Source organism: Pelophylax lessonae (genome assembly GCF_965119305.1).
Source record: "Pelophylax lessonae genome assembly, chromosome: 4".
In the NCBI taxonomy this organism is placed as follows: domain Eukaryota; kingdom Metazoa; phylum Chordata; class Amphibia; order Anura; family Ranidae; genus Pelophylax; species Pelophylax lessonae.
Window position 1 is genome coordinate 245,369,801 of NC_138771.1, and position 24,078 is coordinate 245,393,878.

Here is a 24,078-nt window from a genome sequence, read left to right on the forward strand (position 1 = left end):
GGAGGGGCCCGCGTCCACCCGACAGAGGGAGAGGGGGACATTCTACTCACCATACCGGAACAGGCAGACACCAACTCCTGACAGAACCCCTCTCCACCGTGGTGGGGGGCTGTCGGCCAACACAGACGGCGCGACTCCGATTCGAACTGGTCGTGGGCGCCCTGGCGAGACGTTTAACTCGCGGGGCCAGTCCCCGTCCAATGGGACTATGTCGCGGCCCACCTAGCGCGCAGCTAGGGCCTGCACACGCTCGTAGGCCGGCTGGGGGGACCACTGGATCTTAACATCCAGCCCGTCGCCCAGACCCAGCATCATTGCTTGAAGATCTCACAGGAACAAAAAAACTGGAGAGAAAAAGCGAACTAAAAAAGAGCTAAAAAAGCTTGCCAGGACCAGAGATCCCAGCAAGGAACTTAGGTCCTTACTCCTGACTAGGCAGAAAAAAACTGACATCCTGTAGCAGGGAGAGAGAGGATATACCCTCTGGGACTGCCCCTAAGGTGTGGCCAGAACGTTTTTCCTGCCTAGTGTCCTACTCCTGTAGGGGGCAGTATAACCCTACTGATATTAATCAAAGAGGACTGTGTCTGTCAATGAGCGACAGAGAAAGGAATTTTACAGGTAAGATTTTACAAAAATTCCGTTTTCTCTTACGTCCTCCGACAGTCGCCGCCACCTCTAAGTCATCACTATTGGGATGTCCCAAAGCAGTGTAGACATGAGGGGTGGGAGATGCAACCGTAGAAAAGGCAACGCAGTACCCACATCAGAGAAAGGAAGCTTACCAGCACAGTAAGAGAACCTTCTGGGCAACAGAAAAGGCTCAACAGGAGCAACAGCCCAGGAAAGCAAATAACCCAGGGGATAAACAACCCCAACAGTCAGGGACCCACAACAAAACAAGGGTCCCTCATGACACTGAGAACTTTGCGGCCAAAGAAGGCATCAGCTGATGCCAGAACATCTACTTTATAGAATTTGAAAAAGGTGTGCACCGACGACCAAGTTGCAGCCTTGCACACCTTGGCCACCGAGGCATGATGTCAGTAGGCCCAGGACGCACTCAAAGATCTGGTAGAGTGCGCCTTAACAGGGAAGGGTGGAACCCGTTCCTTCAAGCATAGGCCTGTTCAATGGTCTGTCTGATCCATTTGGCAATGGTCGCTGCAGACGCAGCCATGCCCTTCCGAGGTCCCTCAGGAAGGACAAAGAGGGAATCCATTTTCCGAAAGGATTCAGTGGACGACAGGTAAACCCTGATCGCCCTGACAACATCCAAGGAATGCAATGCAACCTCCTTGGGATGCTTAGGCTTCGTATAAAGCGAAGGCAGGACAATGTCCTCATTAAGGTGGAACTCAGACCACCTTAGGAAGAAGAGACGGGTGTGGTCGCAACCACCTTATCCTTGTGAATTACCAAGTAAGGAGAGCGGCATGACAACGCCGCCAGCTCCGATACTCCGAGCTGAAGTGATCGCCACTAAAAAGGCAACCTTCTTAGACAGCAGAGGCAACGATATCTCCCGGATGTTTGCTAAGGGAGAACGCTGCAACACGGACAGAACCAGGTTCAAGTCCCATGGAGGTAAAGGCTCCCTCCTGGGAGGAGCCAAATGTCGCACACCTTGAATGAAGGTGCGAATTAAGGAAGTAGACGCCACAGGGCGTTGGAAAAGAATAGCCAGTGCAGATACCTGGTCCTTTATCGTGGCCAGCGCCAGGTGCTGGTCCACACCCGACTGGAGGAAAGCCAACACTCTCGACAGAGTACGAGCGAGGGGAGAACCCCCTGGACTCACACCAGGCGAAATAAGCTTTCCAGGACTCTCTCAGGACCTGGGTCTCAACAGCCAGGCCGTTAAAGCCAGCGACTATAAAGCAGGATGGAAGATCGGTCGCTGAGACAGTAGATCTTCCCGCATTGGCAGCCGCCAAGGAGGCGCCACTGCCAGGTGAACAATGTCGGCGTACCAGGACCGGTGTGGCCAGTCCGGCGCCACCAGAATCACCAGGTGCGGTTCCAAGGCCAACCTGCGAAGGAACCTGGACAACAACTGAATCGGAGGAAAGGCTCGATACTGATGCCAAGGGGCCACCAACGCATCCTAGGCGTCTGCCAGAGGATCGCGCGTTCTTGCCACGAACCTTTCCACATTGTGGTTTAGCCGAGACGCGAACAGATCCACGTCCGGGGATCCCCACTTCGAACAAAGCAGTTGGAAGACCTCTGGGTGTAGGGACCATTCCCCCTGGTCCAGGGTCTGGCGGCTCAGATAGTCAGCCTGCCAATTCTCCACACCCGGAATGTGAACTGCTGAGATTGCCGGGACATGAGTCTTGGCCCAAGACAGAATGTCGGTCACCTCCCGGGCCGCCCAGGCACTCCTGGTGCCCCCTTGGTGGTTGATGTAAGCCATCGCGGTAGCATTGTCCGTCTGTACCCGAACCGGACGGCCCCGAAGACCACTGGAAGAGACAGTTTGATCGCTCTCAATTCCAATATGTTGATCGGAAGGGAGGACTCCTCCCCCGACCAAGTGCCCTGGGCAGACAGGGTGCCCAGGACTCCACCCCAGCCCGACAGGCTGGCATCCGTGGTAATCACCGTCCACAGCAACGGACGGAAGGATTTTCCTTCCGACACAGCCGGGGACTGAAGCCACCACAGAAGATCCATTCTGGTCCAGCGACTTAATGAGACACTCAGATCCAAGGACTGAGGTAGTCTGTCCCACCTGGCCAGGATCTCCGCTTGACGAGACCGTGTGTGAAACTGGGCAAAGGGTATCGCCTCGAAGGCCGATACCATCAACCCTAGGGACCGCATGCAGGTCCTGAGTGACGAGGATGGCTTGTCCCTGAGGGACCTGATCTCATCCTGTAAGGTCCGGAGCTTGTCCACCGGCAAGAACGCCTTTGCTTGAGCAGAGTCCAGAACCATTCCAAGATAGGGAAGACAAACCGAAGGAGACAAGGTCGACTTCTGTACGTTGATGGTCCATCCGAACTCCTGGAGTGTCTGTACCGTGGTGGACAGATCGCGCAGTAGGTCCTGGCGGACACTCGATCTTAAGAGGAGATCGTCCAGATATCCCAAGACCGCAATGCCCTGCGCCCTCAGCAGGCCTAGAACAGGCGCCAACACTTTTGTAAAGACCCTTGGAGCCGAAGCGAGACCGAAAGGTAATGCCACAAACTGATAGTGGTCCTCCGCTATAGCGAACCGAAGGTACCTCTGGTGACCCTCGAAAATGGGGATGTGTAGGTACGCATCCTTCAGGTATATAAAGGCCAGGAATTACCCTGGACTCAGGGAGGCCACCACCGAGCGGAGAGATTCCACACGGAACTTTCGAACGCGCACAAAGCGGTTCAGAGCTTTCAGGTCCAGAATAGGACGCACCTTGCCCTCCTTTCTGGGCACAGTGAACAGATTGGAATAAAACCCCCGAAAACTGTCCCGATGAGGCAACGGGACAATCACCCCCTGGGCAAGGAGGTCCTGCACCGCTTGATGCAGGTCCTGCAGGCGCCCTGGGGTCAAATGAAGATTTGAGGGAAAAAATCTGTCCGCCGGCCGTGAAAGGAATTCTATCTGGTACCCTGATCAAATGATTGCCTGAACCCACCTGTCCGGAATTCGGAGCAGCCAAGGTTGGAGGAAACCGCGCAAACGTCCCCCCACCCCTGAAACGGGTGAGGGTGCCCCTTCAGGCAGAGGCGGATTGACCCGCCACACCGGCACTGCCAGGCTTCTGTTTGCCTGTCCAGGGCTTCTTCTGGCTACCTTGGCCTTGAAGGGCTTGCCCTTGGTTTGATTCCGAAAGGCACAAAAGGACCCCTGGTTGGGTCGATAGGCGGAACCCCGCTTGCCACGAAAGGACTTGTGCTTCAGGTTCTGGGCAGCGTGGTGCTCTTGCCCCCCCGTGACGCCTTTTACCAAGGTATTCAACGCCTCGCCAAATAGGCGAGAACCAGCATAGGGAAAATCAGCAACTGTTTTCCGTGATGTCTGGTCAGCCGACCAGCTCTTCAGCCAGATCAATCGACGGTTAAGCACCGCGACACTAGATAGGCGTGCTACCAAAGGGGCCTCATTTAAGGCCGCATCGCACAAATACATGACTCCATGGTGAATTTGATCCACCATAGCCAGCCTGGCAGGTGGGACAGAATCAGACACGAGGTTGCTCCTAAGCACCTTAGTCCAATTAGCCACCGCCTGAGCCACCAGAACGGATGCGAAAACAGGTTTGAGCAAGGAACCCGCCACCGCGTAGGAATGGCAGGCCAGAGACTCCAACCTCCTGTCTGTGGGATCCGAAAAACCGGGGTCTCCTCAGTAGTAATCAAGGTAGCCTTGTTCAATACTGCCACAGTGTGATCCACCTGTGGAGGCACACACCATCGCGATTCCGTAGCCGGTGCAAAGGGATAAAGTAACTTAAACAGACTAGGTACCATGAATGGACGTTTTAAAGTGCGCCACAGTTCATTAACAGCAGGGCTTGACAAATTTTCCTGAAATCTAGGAGCCAGCTAAAAAAGTTAGGAGCCAGTTTTTTTTTTTTTAAACTAACAACCAAGCTTTATTTAATAAAACGGATACTAAATTTACACATAAATACGACTAGAACCCCACTCTCCTCTATAGCACAATTGGATGAAAACAGACTGTCTGTCTCTTTCCATCCGATGCCATCTGATCCGATCCACGGGATGGATAGAAAATAGAACCACCATCCGTCTGCTTTTGGTGGACAGGATCTGATGGCGGCAGATTACTGCTCCATAGAGGAGAATCAAGGGTCCGATCAGGTCTGCCTGAAAAACTGACAGGCGGACCTTATCAGACAGCCCGTGTGAAAGGGGCCTTCGGCTGTGGCATGGCGATGAGGAAAAAAAAAAGGAGATATATATATATATATATATATATAGATAGATATATATATATATATATATATTTTTTTTTTAATTGGAAAAAAAAGAATTTTTTATTTTTTTAATAATTTAAAAAATAAATTAAATAATAATAACCACACTCCCTGTGGGAGATGGGGAGATATCAAATTCTATGTGCCCTCCATTTTGTATGTTCCTACTCCATTTTCTATTTCATCTTAGTTATACAAGCTATGTAAGTGTACGGGTCAAGGTCTAAGTGTGTACGTGTTATAGATATGGCAAGTTTATGCTGTTTCTGATGAAATCATGTCAGGTGCACAAGCTATATGCCCTATATGGTATTATTCCCCGAAGTGACCTTTGGTCTCCTTAAACTGTTTAACCAATAAGAACGTAACAAGTATCCTATATTCATGACATTCTTCCTTACTCTTTACTATATAACCCACAACGAGCCTATAATAAACTGAGAGCTTGGTTTCACTATGCACCTGTCTCCGTCTATGTTACTTCCAGAAACCAGCCTCCCAGGCCTGCAGACACAATACGAGCAAAGAAGTTATAGATAGTCCGGGACTATCATTGGGACCAGGGGTCTCAGGTACCAACACTCCCTGTCAAAGGTAACTAACTGGACAGGGAGATGGTAATGAATTGAGAACAAAAAGGCAGTGGAAACAGTCATTACAACAGTCATAACTCCCGGCCTCCACAAGAGGGCGCCAGTTCCCCATTGGAAGCCTGTCATCTCAAGTAGGCCGAAAAGCCGGGGCCTCAATTTTCGGACAGCCCGGAAGTCCGTGCACTCCGTACGCGGAAGTCCGGGCAAAAATGACAGGACACCTTCTGCAGGGCACCCCCAGGCGCCAGGTCGCTAATTCTAGTCGCAAATGCGACCTGGCGCCCGGGGATTGTCGAGCCCTGATTAACAGTGCAATGAAACTCAGCAGGGCAGGGAAAAACCTGCGCCGACTTGCGGGTCCTGTGTGTCCCAAATGAGGACACAATGCCGGAGGACTGGGCTCATCCTCCAAATGTAGAGTTTCTTTTACAGAAACAATCAACTCATCCATGGTCACGCAGTCTTCAGGCGACCCCGGGGGAGAAAAATCAACCCCCTCCGCCTCAGACCCCAGCGGGTCTAAGGATGAGCGAGACCCTGAAAAGGGCATGCCCGCCGCAGCAGCCATATCACCATCTGAATCAGAGGAGAGAGATAATCTGGGCCTCTTCCTAGCAGCACGCTAAGCCATCAGCACCTCCATTTTGGACACTAAGGATGCCACTACAGCGGCCAAATCAGGCATAACAGGGGCCACAGCGGGACTGGGGTCCCCCACCAGGGCTGGAGGAAATTTGCTGTCCTGAGATTCCATTGCCCAAGGTGAAAATAACAGTGCAATAAAAGGGTACTGTCCCTTTAAAACCACTGCGGAGTGCGCAGCCCACCGCTATATGTACAGTGACCAAAGACCCCCAATAGGAGAAGAAAACTGAGCCAGAGCCCTACAGAGTGTTACCACCTAGATCGCTGCTTCAGAGGAAAAGGAAGTGAGGTCATGAGAGGCTGAACTATAAGCTGCAAATGACCCAGGGAAAATGGCTGCCCATAGAACTGAATGGGAGACTTCGGGAAAATGGCCGCCGACATGTGCATGGAACGATCGTTCTGCCACACGCAAGATGGCGCCGGATGGCGCCAAAACAGCATGTAAATCAGCCAACAGTGAAGCCAACATGCTTGCCCAAAGTAAAGATGGCGGACCGCACATTTTTTCCCCCGCTGCGGCCGCCACACACACAACGTCTGCACCCCCAAACACACACCGAAGTGACACAGGGGAAGGGGCCCCCAAACATACACACAGCAGCACATGTATAGAGAAGACCCCCACAGGGATCGCATAGGGAGCCCCACACCGGCACAGACATGGGGAACACACAGCAACACAGGACTGCCACCCCAGACAGAGGCCCCACACAGAAGTACTTACCTGTACCAGATGGCGTGGGGTGCCTCTCAGAACGGAAAGCCTCTGTCCTCATCTGACAGGGAATGCCGTTTTGCCAAGGACATTACACTGCATATCGCAGATGTGTCCAGTGAGGTAGCCACCTCACAGCTGCATCCCTGCTGCGAGCAGGGATGGGTCGTTCATAATGCCAGGACGAACCATGGCTGAACGCTCAATGGCGGGCTGGGGGTCCCTCTGACCCTCTGCCCTGGAGAACCAGGGCGGTCAGTCCGATTCCCAGCTCCGCATGAATCCATCTTCATCCGAAGAGTCGACTAAAAACTAAAGCTGACAAAATAAATAGCTAGTATATAAAGAAAAAAACTGAAATTTTCAAAAGAAAATCAAATAAAAAAGATTAGAAAGGCTGAGACTGTAGCCCCAGCACAGGGAAAGCCTAACTACTCCTGACGCTAGGCAGAAACAAACTGAGTCGAGGGTGTCACTGCAGGGGGGTATTGACCAGTGGGACAGCCCCCATGGGTGTGTATATGCAAATGTCTTTGTTCTTTTGACTAAGTCTTATGCCTAGCTACTCCTGCGGAGCGGAAGTCAATACCCAATAGTGATGACTTACAGGTGGCGGCGACTGTCGGAGGACGTAGGAGAAATAGGTGTTTTACATCAAAAGGCGGTATGCATTTTTTGCACTACCAACATTTTAGCCGGAGTCTTTCATTTATGCACAGACCGGAAAATTCAAAGTGAGAGATTCATTATCCAAAAGCCCACCACCACAGTAGAGTAGGGCAACAGGCATACGTACTAGTTGTTTTACAGTGGTGCATTAGTCAAATCCTTAGTTCTTAAGGTTTTGAAAATGGGCAGCAATGACAGGCTTCAATGCAGGGCCCGTCAGGGAGAAGGTGGTTTTCAGTCTCTTGTTTTAGTGGGTTCTTAACCACTTAAGCCCCGGAGGATTTGGCTGCTCAAAAACCAGGGCCTATTTTGCGATTCGGCACTGCGTGACTTTAACGGACAATTGAGCGATCGTGCGACGCTGTACCCAAATTAAATTGACGTCCTTTTTTCCCCACAAACAGGGCTTTCTTTTGGTGGCAATTGATCACCTGTGTGATTTTTATTTTTTGCGCTATAAAAAAAAAAAGCGTCAATTTTGAAAAAACAACAATACTTTTCACATTGATTTTATATGAAATTTCCCAAAAAAATGTAAAAATCAACATTTAACATTTTAGGCCAATTTGTTTTCGGCTACATATTTTTGGTAAAAAAAAAAAAAAAAAAAAAAAAACGCAATAAGCGTATTTTGCGCAAAAGTTATTGCGTTTTACTAAGGGAAAGATTTATGTCATTTTTAATGTTTTTTTTTTTTTTTTTAACTAGTAATGGCGGCGATCTGCGATTTTATTTTGCGGGACTGCGACGGACAGATCGGACCCCTGACTAACATTTTTGACACTTTTGGGGGTACCAGTGACATTACTACAGTAATCAGTGCTATACATATGCACTGTTACTGTAAAAATTACACTGGCAGAGAAGGGGTTAACTTTAGAGATCCAGGGGTTAAGTGTGTCCCTAGGGGCGTGGTTCTGTCAAGGGGCGTGGCTTTTGATGTAACCACAGAGACATACGATCCTACATAGCAGGATCGTATGATCTCTGCAGTTACACCAGGGAGAATGACAGGCGACTTTGTTTACATTAGCCGCCTGCCTTTCTCCCTCTCCAGCGGGAGATCGCGAGTGACCGGCAGACATCGGAGCCGCCAGTCACTCGAGCGGGAATGCCTGTGAAAGAGCAGGGGCGGGAGCGCGCCCTCAGCGGCGCGCGCTCGCCCCCTACAGGCTCCTGGGCGAGCGACATAGTACTACGTCGCTTTGCCCAGGAGGGGCTGACTGCCGCAGTAAATGTACTTGCGGCGGTCGGCAAGCGGTTAATCACTGGCACGTTCCCTAAAGGGAACAGTCAGTCACATGGGAGGAAAAAGTAACTTGCTAACAAAAGACCACTGATCATACATGACAGCTTGCAGTAACAAGAATACCGGAATAGGGTTTAACAGATTGGGGACTTATAAGGGAGCAGAGTGAGAACCTTAAAAAATTTAAATACAGCTTACTCCCATTATCCAGACATGTAAGCACCACATTAATTTCAAACTTCAATGGTATTCATAAGCCTAGGAGTCAGAAGATTGAAATAATCACCCAAAAAAGGAAAAAGTTAGAACTCCTTGTCATCCTCAGCTTTTCTCTGAAGGCCAATGACAGACGCAGCTCTTATGCTTTTTATACCATAGGGTTCTGCTGTCTCCTACAGGAGTAGTACTAGGCAGTGAAAAAATTCACTGACATGCCTAGAGGGGCTGTCCTTCACGGCTTAACCACCCACAAGTCAGTTTCCTAGCAAGCAGTGAAAAATACGACAAAGCATCCCCATAACAGAGGGGTGGGTGCTGCGCCTGTCAATGGACTTCAGAGAAAAGGATTTTACGGTAAGTTCTAACAAAAATCCAGTTCTCTATCATCCATTGACAGATGCAGCTCTTATGTTTCTTATACCATAGGGACATCCCAAAGCAGTGTAGGCATGAGAGGTGGGAAGAACGCAACCAAAAAAAAAAAACAGGCAACGTTTTTCCAAAGGCTAAACATAGCAAACCAGGTAACAAACCTCAACCAGGAACAACAGGAGCTTACCAAAGAAAGCAAAAACCCCAGAAAGAGAAAAAAACAAGTCTAAACAGCAGCCTCCAAAGGATGCATCCGAAGATGCCAATAAATCTACCTTGTAGATTGTGAGCTGGCAAGGCCAACAAGACATCTATCACTGTGATTATGATCTGCCATATTACTAGCATTTAAGAGAAAACCCTAGCAAAGGGTAGTCACAAATCAGCTGCTGAAGGAGGAGACATTATACAACAGTGTAGCTTAGCCACTGTGAGGTAGTAGCAAGGAAGACTGACTCAGAAACCTTGCAAGCAGCCAGAGTGGAATCACAAGCTAAAGGCAGGGGAGGTAGAGAAACTGTGCACAGCGAGCTGTATGCTGTGTGGCTCTAGGACCCAGGGCACGTGCAGGCTGGTGTGACACAGGAACAATATACAGGGCATGTGCAAAACATCTAAAAGCGTCGCAGCGCTATTCCTTAGAGTGCTTGTGTCACAAAATGCATCACAGCAGACCTGAGCATTGGGAGGCAGAAAAACAAGTCAGAGCGTCTGCAAGTGTAAAAAAGTATTGCCACACAGTCTCCAGACTTAACCAGACTTTCCACTCTGCGGCAATGGAACACAAAGGTTCTGGAAAGTGCCAATTCAGGACCCAGATAAAATGCCACATTCCAGACATGTTTTGCCGCTCAGGTGAGTATACTCCTAAGGGAGTCTTCAGCATTACACCAGAGGGTGTATTAATGGTTCTGGACCAGTAAAAAGCTCTGCGGCTAACAGTACACCGGGTGTCTGGAGAGCGCCGCAGGCAGGGACCAGTGCCCAAAGGTTACATTACAAGAAGTCCCTCATGTCTTCGTCATTGCAGAGTCTGGCTATGGCCTCCAATAAATTCTCTTAGCTCTGCACTTAATTGGCAAAAAAAAATTGATCAAAATGAGTATAATAAAAAAAAAAAAAAAGTGAATAAAATGGTTTGCTTTTATCTGAGAAGCAAAAAGGCATCCATTTTCCAAGGACATAAAGAAACTGATGCCTGATGGGAGTGAGAGGGAGAGTGGGACCTGGCTGTCCAACACCTTTGTTTGCCAGTGTCCAATTTTCCTGTAAAAAGCATTTTGATACAAATGGTAAAGGCTGGATCCACATTCTAGCGATTAACTTCCGAGCACAAAACAGAGTTTCATGTAAAAATCTAATAGTGTACTTATCCAAGTCGCCATCAGGGAAGATCCCCAGGAGACACATCTTGGAGTCCAATGTAACGGGAGTACCCATTTGATTATGAAGGAACTGCAACACCTGCGCCCAGAAGCCCCGAATGCAAGGAAAATGCTACCACAGATGAGCAAAAGTACCAACATCAAGGAAGCACCTGGAGCAGGCGGGGTCCCGGGAGGGGTCAAAGCTAGCTAGTCTATCTAGGGAGAGATAGGCCCTGTGAACAAGGTACACCTGCGTAAGTCTGTCTGAAGTCTTCGGGGAGACCATGGTACAAGCCTCCAGGGCATCACTCCACTCGTCATCCATATCCCCGGTATCAGGTAACCAGCGGTCTTTAATACTGTAAGCCAATGTGGAGGTGGCCCCCAAAATGATAGTGTCATACAACATGGAAATGAGTTTCTGCAAGTCGGGACCCGTGACGATCTCTAGAAAGTCCAGGGAGGGCAGGACAGGGACAGCACCAGGAAATTGAGTATGGAGAGCATGACGGAGTTGCATATACCGAATCATCATATAATCCGGCAAATGAAACTCCCCCTGAAGTTGAGCAAATGATTTAATGACGCCAGAGTGCAAGAAGTGAGAGAGAGAGAGAGTAAATCCCAGCAGATATCCACAGGCTAGGGTCAGGAACCTGAAGGAGTTCAGGAAGATGTCTATTGTACCACAGTGGGGTCATAGTGTGCATTGTCGGGCCGTCGGTCTTCGACATGGCAACATCCCATATTTTCCTGAAGTGGGCCGAGGTTCCGCCCAGAGCGGGCGGGCCCGGGAGCCCACCACCCCCACGTAGAATGTCCCAAAACGGGTGAGGGCATATTAGGCTTGTGACGGTATCAGATTTTCATGCTGCGATTAATTGATTAAGGTTTTGCCACGGTATACGGTATTATCACGGTATTCTATTATTAAATTTAAATTATTAAATTTCCACCTCACTTCAATTTCATTGCTGAATTTAGGGGCTTTGGTTCACTTGGTTCACATGTGAACCAGGCCTAAAGCAATAGTAAAGTCATTAATTGGTTAAACCTGCAGGAGGACCGGTGTTTTTATCTATTAATGACTTTACTATTGCTTTAGGCCTGGTTCACATGTATGCGGGTTGGGGGCCCACATTTGCACAGGCATAGCAGCCCATTGATGTGAATGGGCTTGAGCTGCTATGCCTGCGTTTTCAGCTGAAAAAAGGTGCATGCAGAATTTAAAAAAATGCAGTGGCCATGAAATCCATCCTTCTTTTGCACCATGCGACTTACCTGCCGGTGCTGCACACGCAAACTGTTTTTAAATGCCGTGCCCACGTATACAAAAAGATGCAGAAAGCTTGCCAGAGCAGGAACTGCAGGTTAGTCGCATGGTGCAAAAGCAGGATGGATTTCAAGGCCACTGAATTTTAAAAAAGTGCTGCATGCACCTTTTTTCTGCGGAAAATGAGGGCATAGCAGCCCGTTCAAATCAATGGGCTGCTATGCCTGTGCAAATGTGGGCCGCCAACCTGCATACATGTGAACCGCCAACCCGCATACATGTGAACCAGGCCTAAAGCAATAGTAAAGTCATTAATAGATAAAAACACCGGTCCTCCTGCAGGTTTAACCACTTCTGGATCGCAAGGATTTGCCCCTTTAAAGACCAGGCCATCGGATCAGAGCGCCAGGACCAGTCATCACCAGGTAGGCCAGACACTGCTTGATGGCTATATAATAATGTAATGTGGGCTGCTATGCGCGTGTGTGTATATATATATATATATATATATATATATATATATATATATATATAAATAAAGAGCTGCACGATTCTGGCCAAAATGAGAATCACGATTTTTTTAGCTTGGAATAAAGATCACGATTCTCTGTGTAACAAAAAAAAAATTGGGATAACTTTACTGTTACGTTTTTTTTTTTTTTTTTTATTCATTAAAGTCTATTAATAGCGTTTGAAAGACTGCTGCGCAAATACAGTGCGACATAAAATATTACAACAATCGCCATTTTTTTCTGTAGGGTCTCTGCTAAAAAAATATATAAAATGTTTGGGGGTTCTAAGTACTTTTCTAGTAAAAAAAAAAACTGATTTTAACTTGCAAGCAACAAGTGTCAGAAAAAGGTCCAGTCTTTAAGAGGTTAAACTTCCTTTCTCCCTGGCAGAGGGAAGGAAAAGATACAATGTAATCATTTTTGTTTATAGTTACTGGGAGACTTAATGCTGAAAGGCATTAGCTGTGTGAGTGAATGAGTCATCCAGCTCACTGAAATGTATCAATTCACAAGTCAGACCCAGGAGCAGATAAACTCGGTATTTTAAAAATGCCACAATAACAACAATACCGTGGCTATGCAATACCGCGATATATCGAATTACCGAAAACCGGCATATGTCTAGGGCATATGGCACCCCGAGAAATAAGCCAGGGACAGGTATCTATCAGAATCAAGTTTGTCCACATGAAAAAAGTGAGACAGTTGGGCAGCCACATAATATGCGTGAAAGTCAGGTACGACTAGGCCCCCCAGTTTCATGGGTTTCCGAGTGTGTCTCCATGCTAATTTGTGTCGGCTAGTACCCCACATATAGGTTTTAAGCAGTCGGTCAAGAATCAAAGTACTTGAGGGTAATGTAAGTCGGGGAGTGCCATAAAGCATAAAAAGAATCCTCGGCAGAAGAATCATTTTAAATAAAGCAACCCGGCCCATGACACCCAGAGGGAGCCTAGCCCAAGTCTGAGTCCTAAGTTTAACAATGTCAAAGAGAGGTTCAATATTAAGAGAGATGTAGTCAGTAAGGTAACGCGTGACCAGTATGCCGAGGTGCCTAAGCATGGAGACACGAGTTAGCGGATTACACCGCTTGATCAATTAAGGGAGGGGGGGGGGACATCAATGGGGAGAATTTGAATGTGAGACCAGAAAATTTACCAAATCTAGTAATAACCTGCAAGGCCATGGACAGGGAAGGGCCAGAATCAGCAAGATATAAAATCATGTCATCCGCATATAGACCAAGCTTGTCCACATGAGTCCCAGAGCAAAGTCAGGGTGGTTCCGTATGGCAATCGCCAGTGGCTCAACTGCTAGAGCGTATAATAGAGGTGAAATTGGGCAGCCCTTCCGCGTCCCCCTGGTGAGGGTAAATGGCTCGGACACCCAACCATTAGCCAACACACGGGCCCTGGGCTTGTTATACAAAAATTGGAGCCATTTGATTAAATTAAAGCCAAATCTCAGCAAGCAGTGCCAAAGGTATTGCCATTCCACGGAATCGAATGCCTTGGCAGCGTCTAGGGCAACAACTACCCTAGTGCCAACCACATCATGAAGAGCCTTCACGTTCATGAATAGAAGCCTAGTGTTGCACGCCGTATTTTTAGTGGGCATGAAGCCGGTTTGGTCAGGGTGGACAATGGAGAGAACAACTTTATTGAGTCTAAGTGCCAAAATTTTTGCAAGTATCTTAATATCACATTGAAGTAGGGAAATGGGGCGGTAGAATTCCGGGTAATGAGGGTCCTTGCCAGGTTTAGATATTAACACAATGCGGGCCTCACTCAAGAGTCCGGAATGTTCTCCTGCTCAAACATTGCATTGTAGACCGTGAGAAGTCCGGGGGTAAGCACGTCAAGGTATTGAGAGTAAAATTATAATAAATCTATAGGTAGGCCGTCCGAGCTTGTGGGCCTTCGATTTAGCAAAAAGGGAAATTGCGTCAGTAATGTCATCTACAGTCAGGGGAGCGTCAAGCATACTAACCTGGTCTTTCGTTAAAGTGGGTAACGAGTAAGTAAGTCAGTAAGTTCAGAAGGTGCAAACATAACCTTAGAGGTATATACTTCCAGAAAGAAGGGGGCAAATTTCCTGAAGGTTGCCGCCGGATCCCCAGCAGCCACACTGAGAAATTAAATTATCACCGGAGGTCTGGCATCCATATGTGCCAGAAATGCCAGTAATTTACCAGCCCGCTCACCATGCTCATATACCCGCTGCCTGGAGTAAAAATGGATTTTTGTAAAATCTTACCGTAAAATCCTTTTCTCTTAAGCTCATTGACAGACGTAGTCCTCCTTGATTAATATCAACTCGGGTTATACTGCCCTCTACAGGAGTAGGACTAGACAGGAAAGAAAACGTTCTGGCCACACCCTAGGGGCAGTCCCAGAGGGTATATCCTCTCACTTCCTGCTACAGCAAATCAGTTATGTCACAAAGCAGTGTTTAGAGAATTTAACCCAACCCAACTCAAAAACAGAGGGGCGGGTACTACGTCTGTCAATGAGCTTAAGAGAAAAGGATTTTACGGTAAGATTTTACGAAAATCCATTTTCTCTGTCGCTCATTGACAGACGTAGTCCTCCTTGATTAATATGAACTCGGGACGTCCCAAAGCAGTGCCACAAATGAGGGGTGGGAAAATGGAAATCAAAATCCAATCTAGAAGGCCCAACCGGTGCCAATTAGAAGTTTAAAAGGCTCATCAATCAAAAGATGAGACAACAGAAATTCCAACGGAAAAAAACCCTCGAGGTAGACCACCGGTCTCCTCAAATTGCGGTCTGCAAAACCTTGCGGCCAAATGAGGCATCCACCGATGCCATCACATCAACTTTATAAAATTTTGTAAAGGTATGCACCGACTACTAGGTAGCCGCCTTGCACACCTGGACCACTGACGCCTGATGGTGGCAGGCCCAGGAAGTACCGAGCGCTTGAGTGGAGTGCACCTTAACAGGGAACGGAGGATTCCGACCCTTAAAAGAATAAGCCTGTACCACCGTCTGTCTAATCCATCTGGAGATAGTCGCGGCAGATGCAGGCAACCCCTTTCTGGGGCCCTCCGTGATCACAAAAAGTGAATCCGTCTTACGGAATGATTCCGTAGTCTTCAGGTATACCCTGATTGCCCGCACCACATCCAAGGAATGCAACGCACATTCCCGAGGATGACTGGGCTTAGGACACAAGGAAGGTAGCACAATATCTTCATTCAGATGAAAGTCTGAAAACCACCTTAGGAAAAAAAAGATTACTTTGGATGAAGAACTACCTTATCCCTATGAATCCCCAGATATGGGGAATGACAATAATGCAGCCAGTTCTGATACCCTGCGTGCAGAAGTGATAGCCACCAAGAAGGCCACCTTCTGGGATAATGTAAGCAAGGGAATCTCCCTGATATTTTCAAAGGGAGGTTTCTGAAGAACCGACAACACCAAATTAAGATCCCAGGGTGGTAAGGGCGCGCGCACTGGCGAAGCCAAATGCTGCACCTCCTGGATGAAATTCCGCACCAAGGAATGAGTAGCCAGAGGCTTCTGGAAGGAGATTGCTAACGCTGAAACCTGACCCTTGATAGTGCTCAAGGATAGTTTCTGCTCAACCCCCTTTTGCAGAAAAAACCAAGATTCGGGTCACCGAATAGGTACGTGGGGGAAAACTCCTACGATTCACACCACGCAATATAAGCCTTCCATGTGCGATAATGGACTTCGCTGGAAGTCGCTTTTCTTGCTTTAATTAGAGTAGGAATAACTGAAGCTGACAATTCCTTGTCCTTCAGTACCTGGGTCTCAATGGCCAGGCCGTTAAAGCCAGCGACTGTAAAGCACGATAGAAGATCGGTCCTTGAGACCGCAGATCCTCCCTGAGAAGAAGTCTCCAAGGAGCGTCCGCGACTAGTCTTGCCCAAGTCGGCGTACCCGGCTTGACGAGGCTAGCCCGGAATACCGGGATAACTGGAGTTCCCTCCACCTCTATCCTGCGGAGAAATCTCAGCAGTAACTTAAGGGGGAAGACATACAGTAGCTGATACTTCCCCTACGGGCGCTCAGTGCGTCTGCTGCGTCCGCTAGAGGCTCGCGGGCGCAAGCCCTGTTGAGCCAACCTGCCAACAGATCCATCTCCGGGGTGCCCCAATGAAGGGACAGCTGGTGAAATACCTCTGGATGAAGAGACTATTCCTCTTGATCCAGAATCTGACGGCTGAAATAATCTGCCTGTCCACCCCCGTGATAAATATCGCGGAGAGAACTGGAACAACTGTTCCCCCAATAGGAATGTTGGCCACTTCTATGGCCGCCAGGGCACTCTTGGTGCCCCTTGGTGATCGACATAAGTCATGACCGAGGCATAGTCCGATTGGATCCGAACCGGGCTGCCCTGGAGCTGCTCGGTCCAGTAAATCAGACAAAGTCTGATCGCTCTCAGTTCCAACACATTTTCGGTAACCTGGAATTTATCAGAAGAAATGACTTCCCCTGGCTGAGCATCGGAGACCGAAGCCACCAGACCAGAGCCTCCCTGGTCCGCTCGCTCAATCTGATCCGATTGTCCAGGGAATCGGGATTCCGATTCCATATGAGAAGAATCTCCTCTTTGGAGAATTCGGGTATGAGACTGGGCAAACGGTACTGCCTCTAAAGAGGCGACCATCAATCCCAGCCAGTTGACGGACAGCAACATCCGAATCATTGACTGAATCTTCTGGAGTTTCTCCGCATGGAGAAACACTCTTGCCAAGGATGTATCCAAAATTAGGCCCAGATAGTTCAGTCTCCTGGTGGGAACCAGGAATGATCTTTGGGAAAAGCGACAAAAACGCTGATGTCCTGCGAAGATGGGGATATGAAGATAGGCATCCTAAATGTCTATGGACGCCAGGAAATCCCCCTGATGCAGGGAGGCCACCACTGTATGGATGGACTCCATCTCTTCCAAGACCAGAATTGGACGCACCTAGCCCTTTTTCCTGGGCATTGTGAACAGGTTCGACTAGAACTCTTCCAAGGAATGGGAACTACCACTGCTTGTTGCATCCCCCGCAAAGCTTTTTAAGCGACCCGGGGATGTTGAATATTGGAAGGGAAGAATCGCACCGGTGGAAGTGATCGAAACTCAATCTTGTATCCCGACCATATGACCTTGCAAACCCTTTTATCCGGGATTCTGGAAAGCCCTGGATCCGGAAACCGGTGAAGACGTCCCCCCACCCTAGAGATGGGTGGGGCCCATTCTGTCAATCCAACGGGATAACAGTGGCTTTATTTAGTCTGGAAATCGGTGAGTCCACTATTGGTGGTACCGTCCATCTTTGTAATGAGGGATTCCTCAAAATGATAGCGCCTAGCAATGCGTTTGGAAATAGCAGGGGCTCATTTACGGACGACCCCGTTTGAGCAAGGGAAACCCTTCATCATTTTGGTAGGCTTGCTAGTACCAAAAAAAGGAATATAAGTCTCCGCTACCTCTGCCGGTGTAACCTCAAGATTTAAGGTTTCCTGGACAGACACAACTAGTGCTTCCACCAACGCTTCTTGTGCTATGGCGGAGGCAGAAGCGTCCTCCTCACTGTCTGAGGAGACCGTACCTGAGACAACAACCCCAGAAAAGGGGCTGCAATGACCAGCTCAGAATCCGTATCTGAAGTATCAGATGACATAGGGGTAGGCGGGGGTCGCTCTTCTTGACCCCCGTCCCTGACAGGCTACCTCCACCCGGGATACCAAAGACTCCAAAACTGCTGATAATGCATCATCACAAGTGGGGTACTGGAGGGTCCTGCGGCCACCCCGAGGGGATCAGGTGGGGATACATGTGTGGCAGGGTTCATGTAACAAGACACTTGCCAGCAAACACAAAAAAATTAATTGCAAGAAAAAAACATTTTTCTTTTTTTTTAACTTAGTCCCCCAGCGCAATAGCGCCCCTCAGTCTACCTGCTTGGACCCCTCAGAAAGAGAGAGAGACCCCAATGCTCACCTGATGCACAGAAGTTTCTTATCAACTTGCTTCCAGCACTGTCTGAAGTCTTTGGCTTGCTTTCCCTGGACCAAGGAGGCGGCTCCGCCCCTTTATACGCCTTCCGGCGCCTCCCAATTACTCCACGAGGTGTTTGGTCACCTCAAACATGGCCGCCCCCATGCTGGAGACACGAGGCTACGCAAATATGGCGGCCTTGTGCGATCTGCAAGAAAAAATGGCGGCGGTCTGTATAGGATAGCGGCGGCTTGCAAGCTAGCAGCGGCCTGCGGGAGGTGTGCATTCGGCCTGTGCGGACTACGGGAATGCCTCGGCCTGCGGGAGGTGTCCTCGGCCTGCGGGAGGCTGTGCGGCCTGTGGAAGTGACCGGCTTTCTGGAGGGATAGCGATCTGTGGCTGCAGTACTCAGGCATAGGCATCGGCCTGTGTACACACTATGACAGGTAGGATACCTCTATCTTCATGGTAATGCCTTTTAGTAGTCTGCCGCTGACTTCAGTCACCCTTACAGTCATATAGTGACTTTAGATCGTCAGCCCCCAAACCAAGCCTCCTGGTTTCTATTCACAAAATCACACTCAAAATTGGGGGATCTGTGACCTGTTATAGGATAGAGGGGAGACCCAGAAACTGAGTGTCCGACCATCCCAGAGAGGGGCCCGCGTCCACCAACAAACCCGACAGGGGGAGAGGGGGAACATTCTACTCACCATACCGGAACCAGGCGGGCGCCAACTCCTGACAGAACCCCTCTCCACCGGGGTGGGGGGGCTGTCGACCAATACGGACGCCGTGACTCTGCTGGTCATTGGCGTCCAGGCGAGACGTTTAACTCGCAGGGTCAGTCCCCGTCCAGTGGGACTATGTCGCGGCCGACCCAGCGCGGAGCTATGGCCTGCACGCGCTCGTAGGCTGAACTGGGGTGACCACTGGATCTCAACATCCAGCCCGTCGCCCAGTTTCAGCGTACTTGCTTGAAGATCTCACAGGAACACTGGAGAAAAAAAGCTGTCTAAAAAAGTATTTCTAAAAAAAAAATCCTGCCAGAAAAAAACTGATTTGCTGTAGCAGGAAGTGAGAGGATATACCCTCTGGGACTGCCCCTAGGGTGTGGCCAGAACGTTTTCTTTCCTGTCTAGTCCTACTCCTGTAGAGGGCAGTATAACCCGAGTTGATATTAATCAAGGAGGACTACGTCTGTCAATGAGCGACAGAGAAAATAATTTACGGTTAGCCTGTTCCCGACACATCTGGTCCAGTGCTCTAGATTGAGGCTTCAGGTGAGCCAGGAGGTCAGAGGAAGGGGAGAGAGCACATTGACCCTCAAGGTCGGCCAGACTCTCCTCTGCCTGGGAGTATTCCATCCTGGATTCACGCTTAAACCTGGAGATGCGGTCAGTAAGGAATAAACGGGCATGACCCTCAAACGTCTCCCACACTGCAAGCGGGGAGGCCTGAAGGGGCATTAATAGTGAAAAAGTGTTCCCATTCTTCCCCTAACTGTCCCAGGCCAGGGACAGCAGTAAACCAGAAAGGGTTAAGACGCCATGTTCTTGGGGGGGGGGGGGGTTGGGGAGGTGAACGGAGACAGTGCAACCCAATAAGGGACATGGTCAGAGAGCAGGCGGGGACCAAAACCTGCTGCCAATAGCTTTAGTGTTAAAGACTGTGAAACCCATATGGAGTCGATTCTGGACATGGTGGAGTGTGTGGAGGAGAAGCATGAGTAGGCACGAGCTGAGGGGTAGAGGTGTCCTGAGGTCCTGACGGAGAAGAGATGTCAATCTTAACTTCTTCCAGCTTGGAGGTAAGTGTTGTCTGACATTGCGAGATGGCGTCCAGGATCTGGCACTGCTCAGTGGAAGGCACGGCCGGCGTGCCAGGAGAAGGAGGAGAGCCGCCATCTTTGGCCTGGGTGCCGCCGTCCAGGCGGTGGAACTTATCAAGTTTAGCGGCCGCTTCCGAGGTCTTTCACGGCAGGGACATGGCAAGGCGGCACTACGGAGCACTGCCACACCTGGTGAGGTAGGTAAAAGCAGGTGATGGCGACAGGATCAACGACCAGGATGTATACCGGGAGAGAGCGGCTCATACGCGTCCGCTCTCATGAAGCTTCAGGCCACGCCCCCATGTGCTCTTAATTTAATTAGCTTACTGATTGCTTTTGTCTGAAACCGTTCTTTAATCTGACATTTCAAAATGTGCCTTTTGCTTACCTTGTCAACAGCTTTCTTCACAATCTCCTTATATTCATCTTTTGTGATATCTTTATTTTGATAATATGGTCTTATAGCCCCTTTTACTTCCTGTGCAGCTCGTTCCTGAATTAGAATTTTCTAGAAGGGAGAAAAAAAATAATTTGATGCAATGCAATAAAACACACAATGCAAAAAAAGCAAAGGACAACCATTTCCAAAAAAAAAAAAAAAAAGATTTTTTTTTTAAACATTTCTTTGAACCTGAAAGTTAAACTAATGCAGTTAAAGATGGGCTCTGTTGAGGAAACATCACACTGGCAGGCTCCAGATCATCACTGAACAGCAAAAGCAGCAAATTCTGTGTATTGTGAACACTTGGAACACATTTGTATTTTGTACCATCACCCCCCATCCCCCTACGGGAACAGAGCAACTAGTATCTTGCAATTACCTCATCAATAACCTGGACTGCTCTGGTGGCATAATTCTTTAGTGTAGTACTCAAACTTCAGCTCAGAGCTAGGGGTTACCTTCTCTTAAATCCAAGAACACTGCACTCGGCGTGAAAACAGGGAGTGTAATGCAGGCCACAGAGAGCGCTAATTTCCAATTTCACACAGTTCCCCCATCAACACAGACAGTGCTGACAGAGGAATCCCTCCTGCCGAGCAATTGCCTGCTTGTACCCAAGGTTGATCAACACATTAATACATATACTTGTTTGGACTGCCCCTACTTTAAACCAGTAGGCCCCCCAACTATTCCAGCATGCCAGGAAAACTGGGGGGATTAATTTGTTTGAAGAAACACTTTTGTGGGATGCAAGAAGCAGTAGTTGTAGGTAAAAGGGTGACAATTTGGTCCATTTTTTTTTTTTTTTACCATACTCTATGATGATTCTGTTACAGGCAATTTAAAACTAGCATTTTAGAACTTAACATATTTATAGTGCAAATGCACTTTTATTGCACTTCCAAAACCCCCACCAACCACTCCTTTACTGTCATATGCTCGATATCCAATGAGATCATAGAGCATGCATAGGACAGAAAAGAGAAAGAGGCATTCATGTGTAAGTGTGGCAGCTTGGTGGGTTAGTCAAGAAGTAACTACATTAACCGCTTCACACCCAAGAGTAAAACAAACGTTAATGCCGAACCACAATTTTGCAACTTTTAACATGCCTAAAAAAAAAATGTACATATCACCACAACTACTTTGTGCATCCAGGTGGATTATACCTTGTTTTTGCAGGACAAATTGGGCTTTCATTTGGTGTTAAATGGTTATGGATATCTCCTGATTTTTTTCTTTTAATCAAAGAAAAACTGGCCCATAATAGAAAAAGAAAAAAAAACTTTTTTTTAAAATGTAGCTGTATATTTCTTGTTACTACCATAACCCACCACCAAAGAACCCCAAAAATTCGACTGCACCTGACAATCGCAGAAATATCACGTGTATGTTATTTGTACCCGTAAATCAGCCCAGAAACAATAGAGCGCATTTTGCTTTTTTTTTGTCCTAAAAACACACTGACATGGATAATTTGAAAAAAAAATAAATCCTGCCCAAAATATACTGACCCTGACCCAACCACAAACCCTGGAACTCACCTAGACCAAACCGTGATCTAGGTATTTTTTCCTTTTTTTCCACACACTTTTTTTCTCTCAGTAAGGAGCGAGAACGATACAATGTATCGCTCTCCTCCATTCACAGAGAAAAAACAGGGGTGGGCTTCTGTGTGATATCACTGCGGTAGGCAATCATAGGCTACTACAGCGATCAGGTGACCTGGAATCAGGAGGTCCTGATCGTTAGTACGAGGCCCTGTGCTCTCAGTAATAACCCGGTCTCTGCACAGTGGGCGCGCTCCCAGCACAAAACGAGATATGCATACATGCGGCCCCACGGAAAAAAGCCCACTTTCCGTGAGGCAGCATGTGTGTGTTACGACGGCGTGAAGGAGTTAAAGAAATTACACTCAAGGGGCAGATTGTTACTAAACAAACATGAATGAAACATGAATATACCTTTTCCTTCTTGGAGCTATCTGCACTGGCTTCCACTGTTATGGTTTCCTTCCAAGGAGCAGGTTTTACAGAAACATATGGGTTTTTGCCATGACTCGATGCTGGCACACTAGCAGAAGTTGGTGTAACTACGGGCCCCACTATCCCTCCTTGGGCTACTGCTGGAGCAGGCAAAGGTGGTGCAGCAGAGTTATTACTTATGTGGGAAACACTTGGATTAGCCTGCATTGAAAAGGTTAACAAATGGTTATATTTCCTAAACAATACACACTATAAAATCAGTAAAAACAAACTGACCTAAAGCTTTTTCAACTTGAGCATCAAGAATTTTAACAAAATTTCAATTATAGCAATGCATAGGAAGAAATTAAAATGAACCCATTACATTTCCAGTAAATCAAAACCGCAGTCAAAACCAAATGAAATATGTAAAAACATATCTAGAAATTCATGCAACTTTAAACAGAATTCAGTATTCTGTGAAATGTGCAATCCTTGACACAAACTAGCAAGTCTTGTAAATAAACAGAACAAGCAAATGGCGCATAAAAATTGCACTTTCACTTGTTTCCTTAAAATGTTAACATTTTGGAGCAAATGCCCCCTTATTGGACTGCAGTTATCACTTGCTAACTGTATTGAAATATTTTTATCACTGAACCCAGCAAAAACAGTGGTTACCATGAGGTATACATGGCCTATGGATCAATGCTATGGAAGGCATGCACTTGTTGGTGAGGTGCTGTGGCACTGGTATTGTACAGAATGGTATAAATAAAAACTGGAGATAAGCGGTTCTCAAACTTCCTTCACTTGGACCGCACACAAAGCCTTGGCATCTTAAAATCTCTCTTAGCAAAGTACTGCAAAATGTGACTAAAACATGAAAGGTGCATGGTAAAGTTATATGGAATAGCACATTGTTAGATTAAAATTTTAATCAAACTAAAATGTATAAAAATTAGGGATGCACCGAAATTTCGGCCACCGAAATTATCGGCCGAAAATGAGCATATCCCATTTCGGCCAATAATGGGTTAACATTGCCGAAATTAATATGGCCGCCGTGAGGAAGGAGGAGGGCGCAGCGCAGGGCAGGTTTTAAAAGTCCCGCCTCAGACCGGCCGCCCGCCTCTCAATGACGTCCCTACTATGATCTGTGCATGAATGAAGGGACATACCAGGCGGGAGGGCGGGGCGAGCGGCCGCTAATAGATAGAACTATGTGATCCTTCTCATTCACACACAGTCCCGCTGAGCTGACAGGGAAGGATCACATAGTTATATCTATAGCGGCTGC

The 24,078-nt window shown here is 48.0% G+C and overlaps 1 protein-coding gene across 1 annotated transcript in view; it reads right to left on the bottom strand.

Moving 5' to 3' along the window:
- Positions 1-24,078, bottom strand: part of SCAF11 (SR-related CTD associated factor 11) — a 438,302-nt gene that overhangs the window by 30,707 nt on the left and 383,517 nt on the right. The window contains exons 13-14 of the mRNA XM_082256718.1: positions 22,779-23,000; positions 20,761-20,880 (exon numbers count right to left, since the gene is read on the bottom strand). Of these exons, the coding sequence (XP_082112844.1) occupies positions 20,761-20,880; positions 22,779-23,000 (342 nt within the window). The remainder of the gene's footprint in view (positions 1-20,760; positions 20,881-22,778; positions 23,001-24,078) is intronic.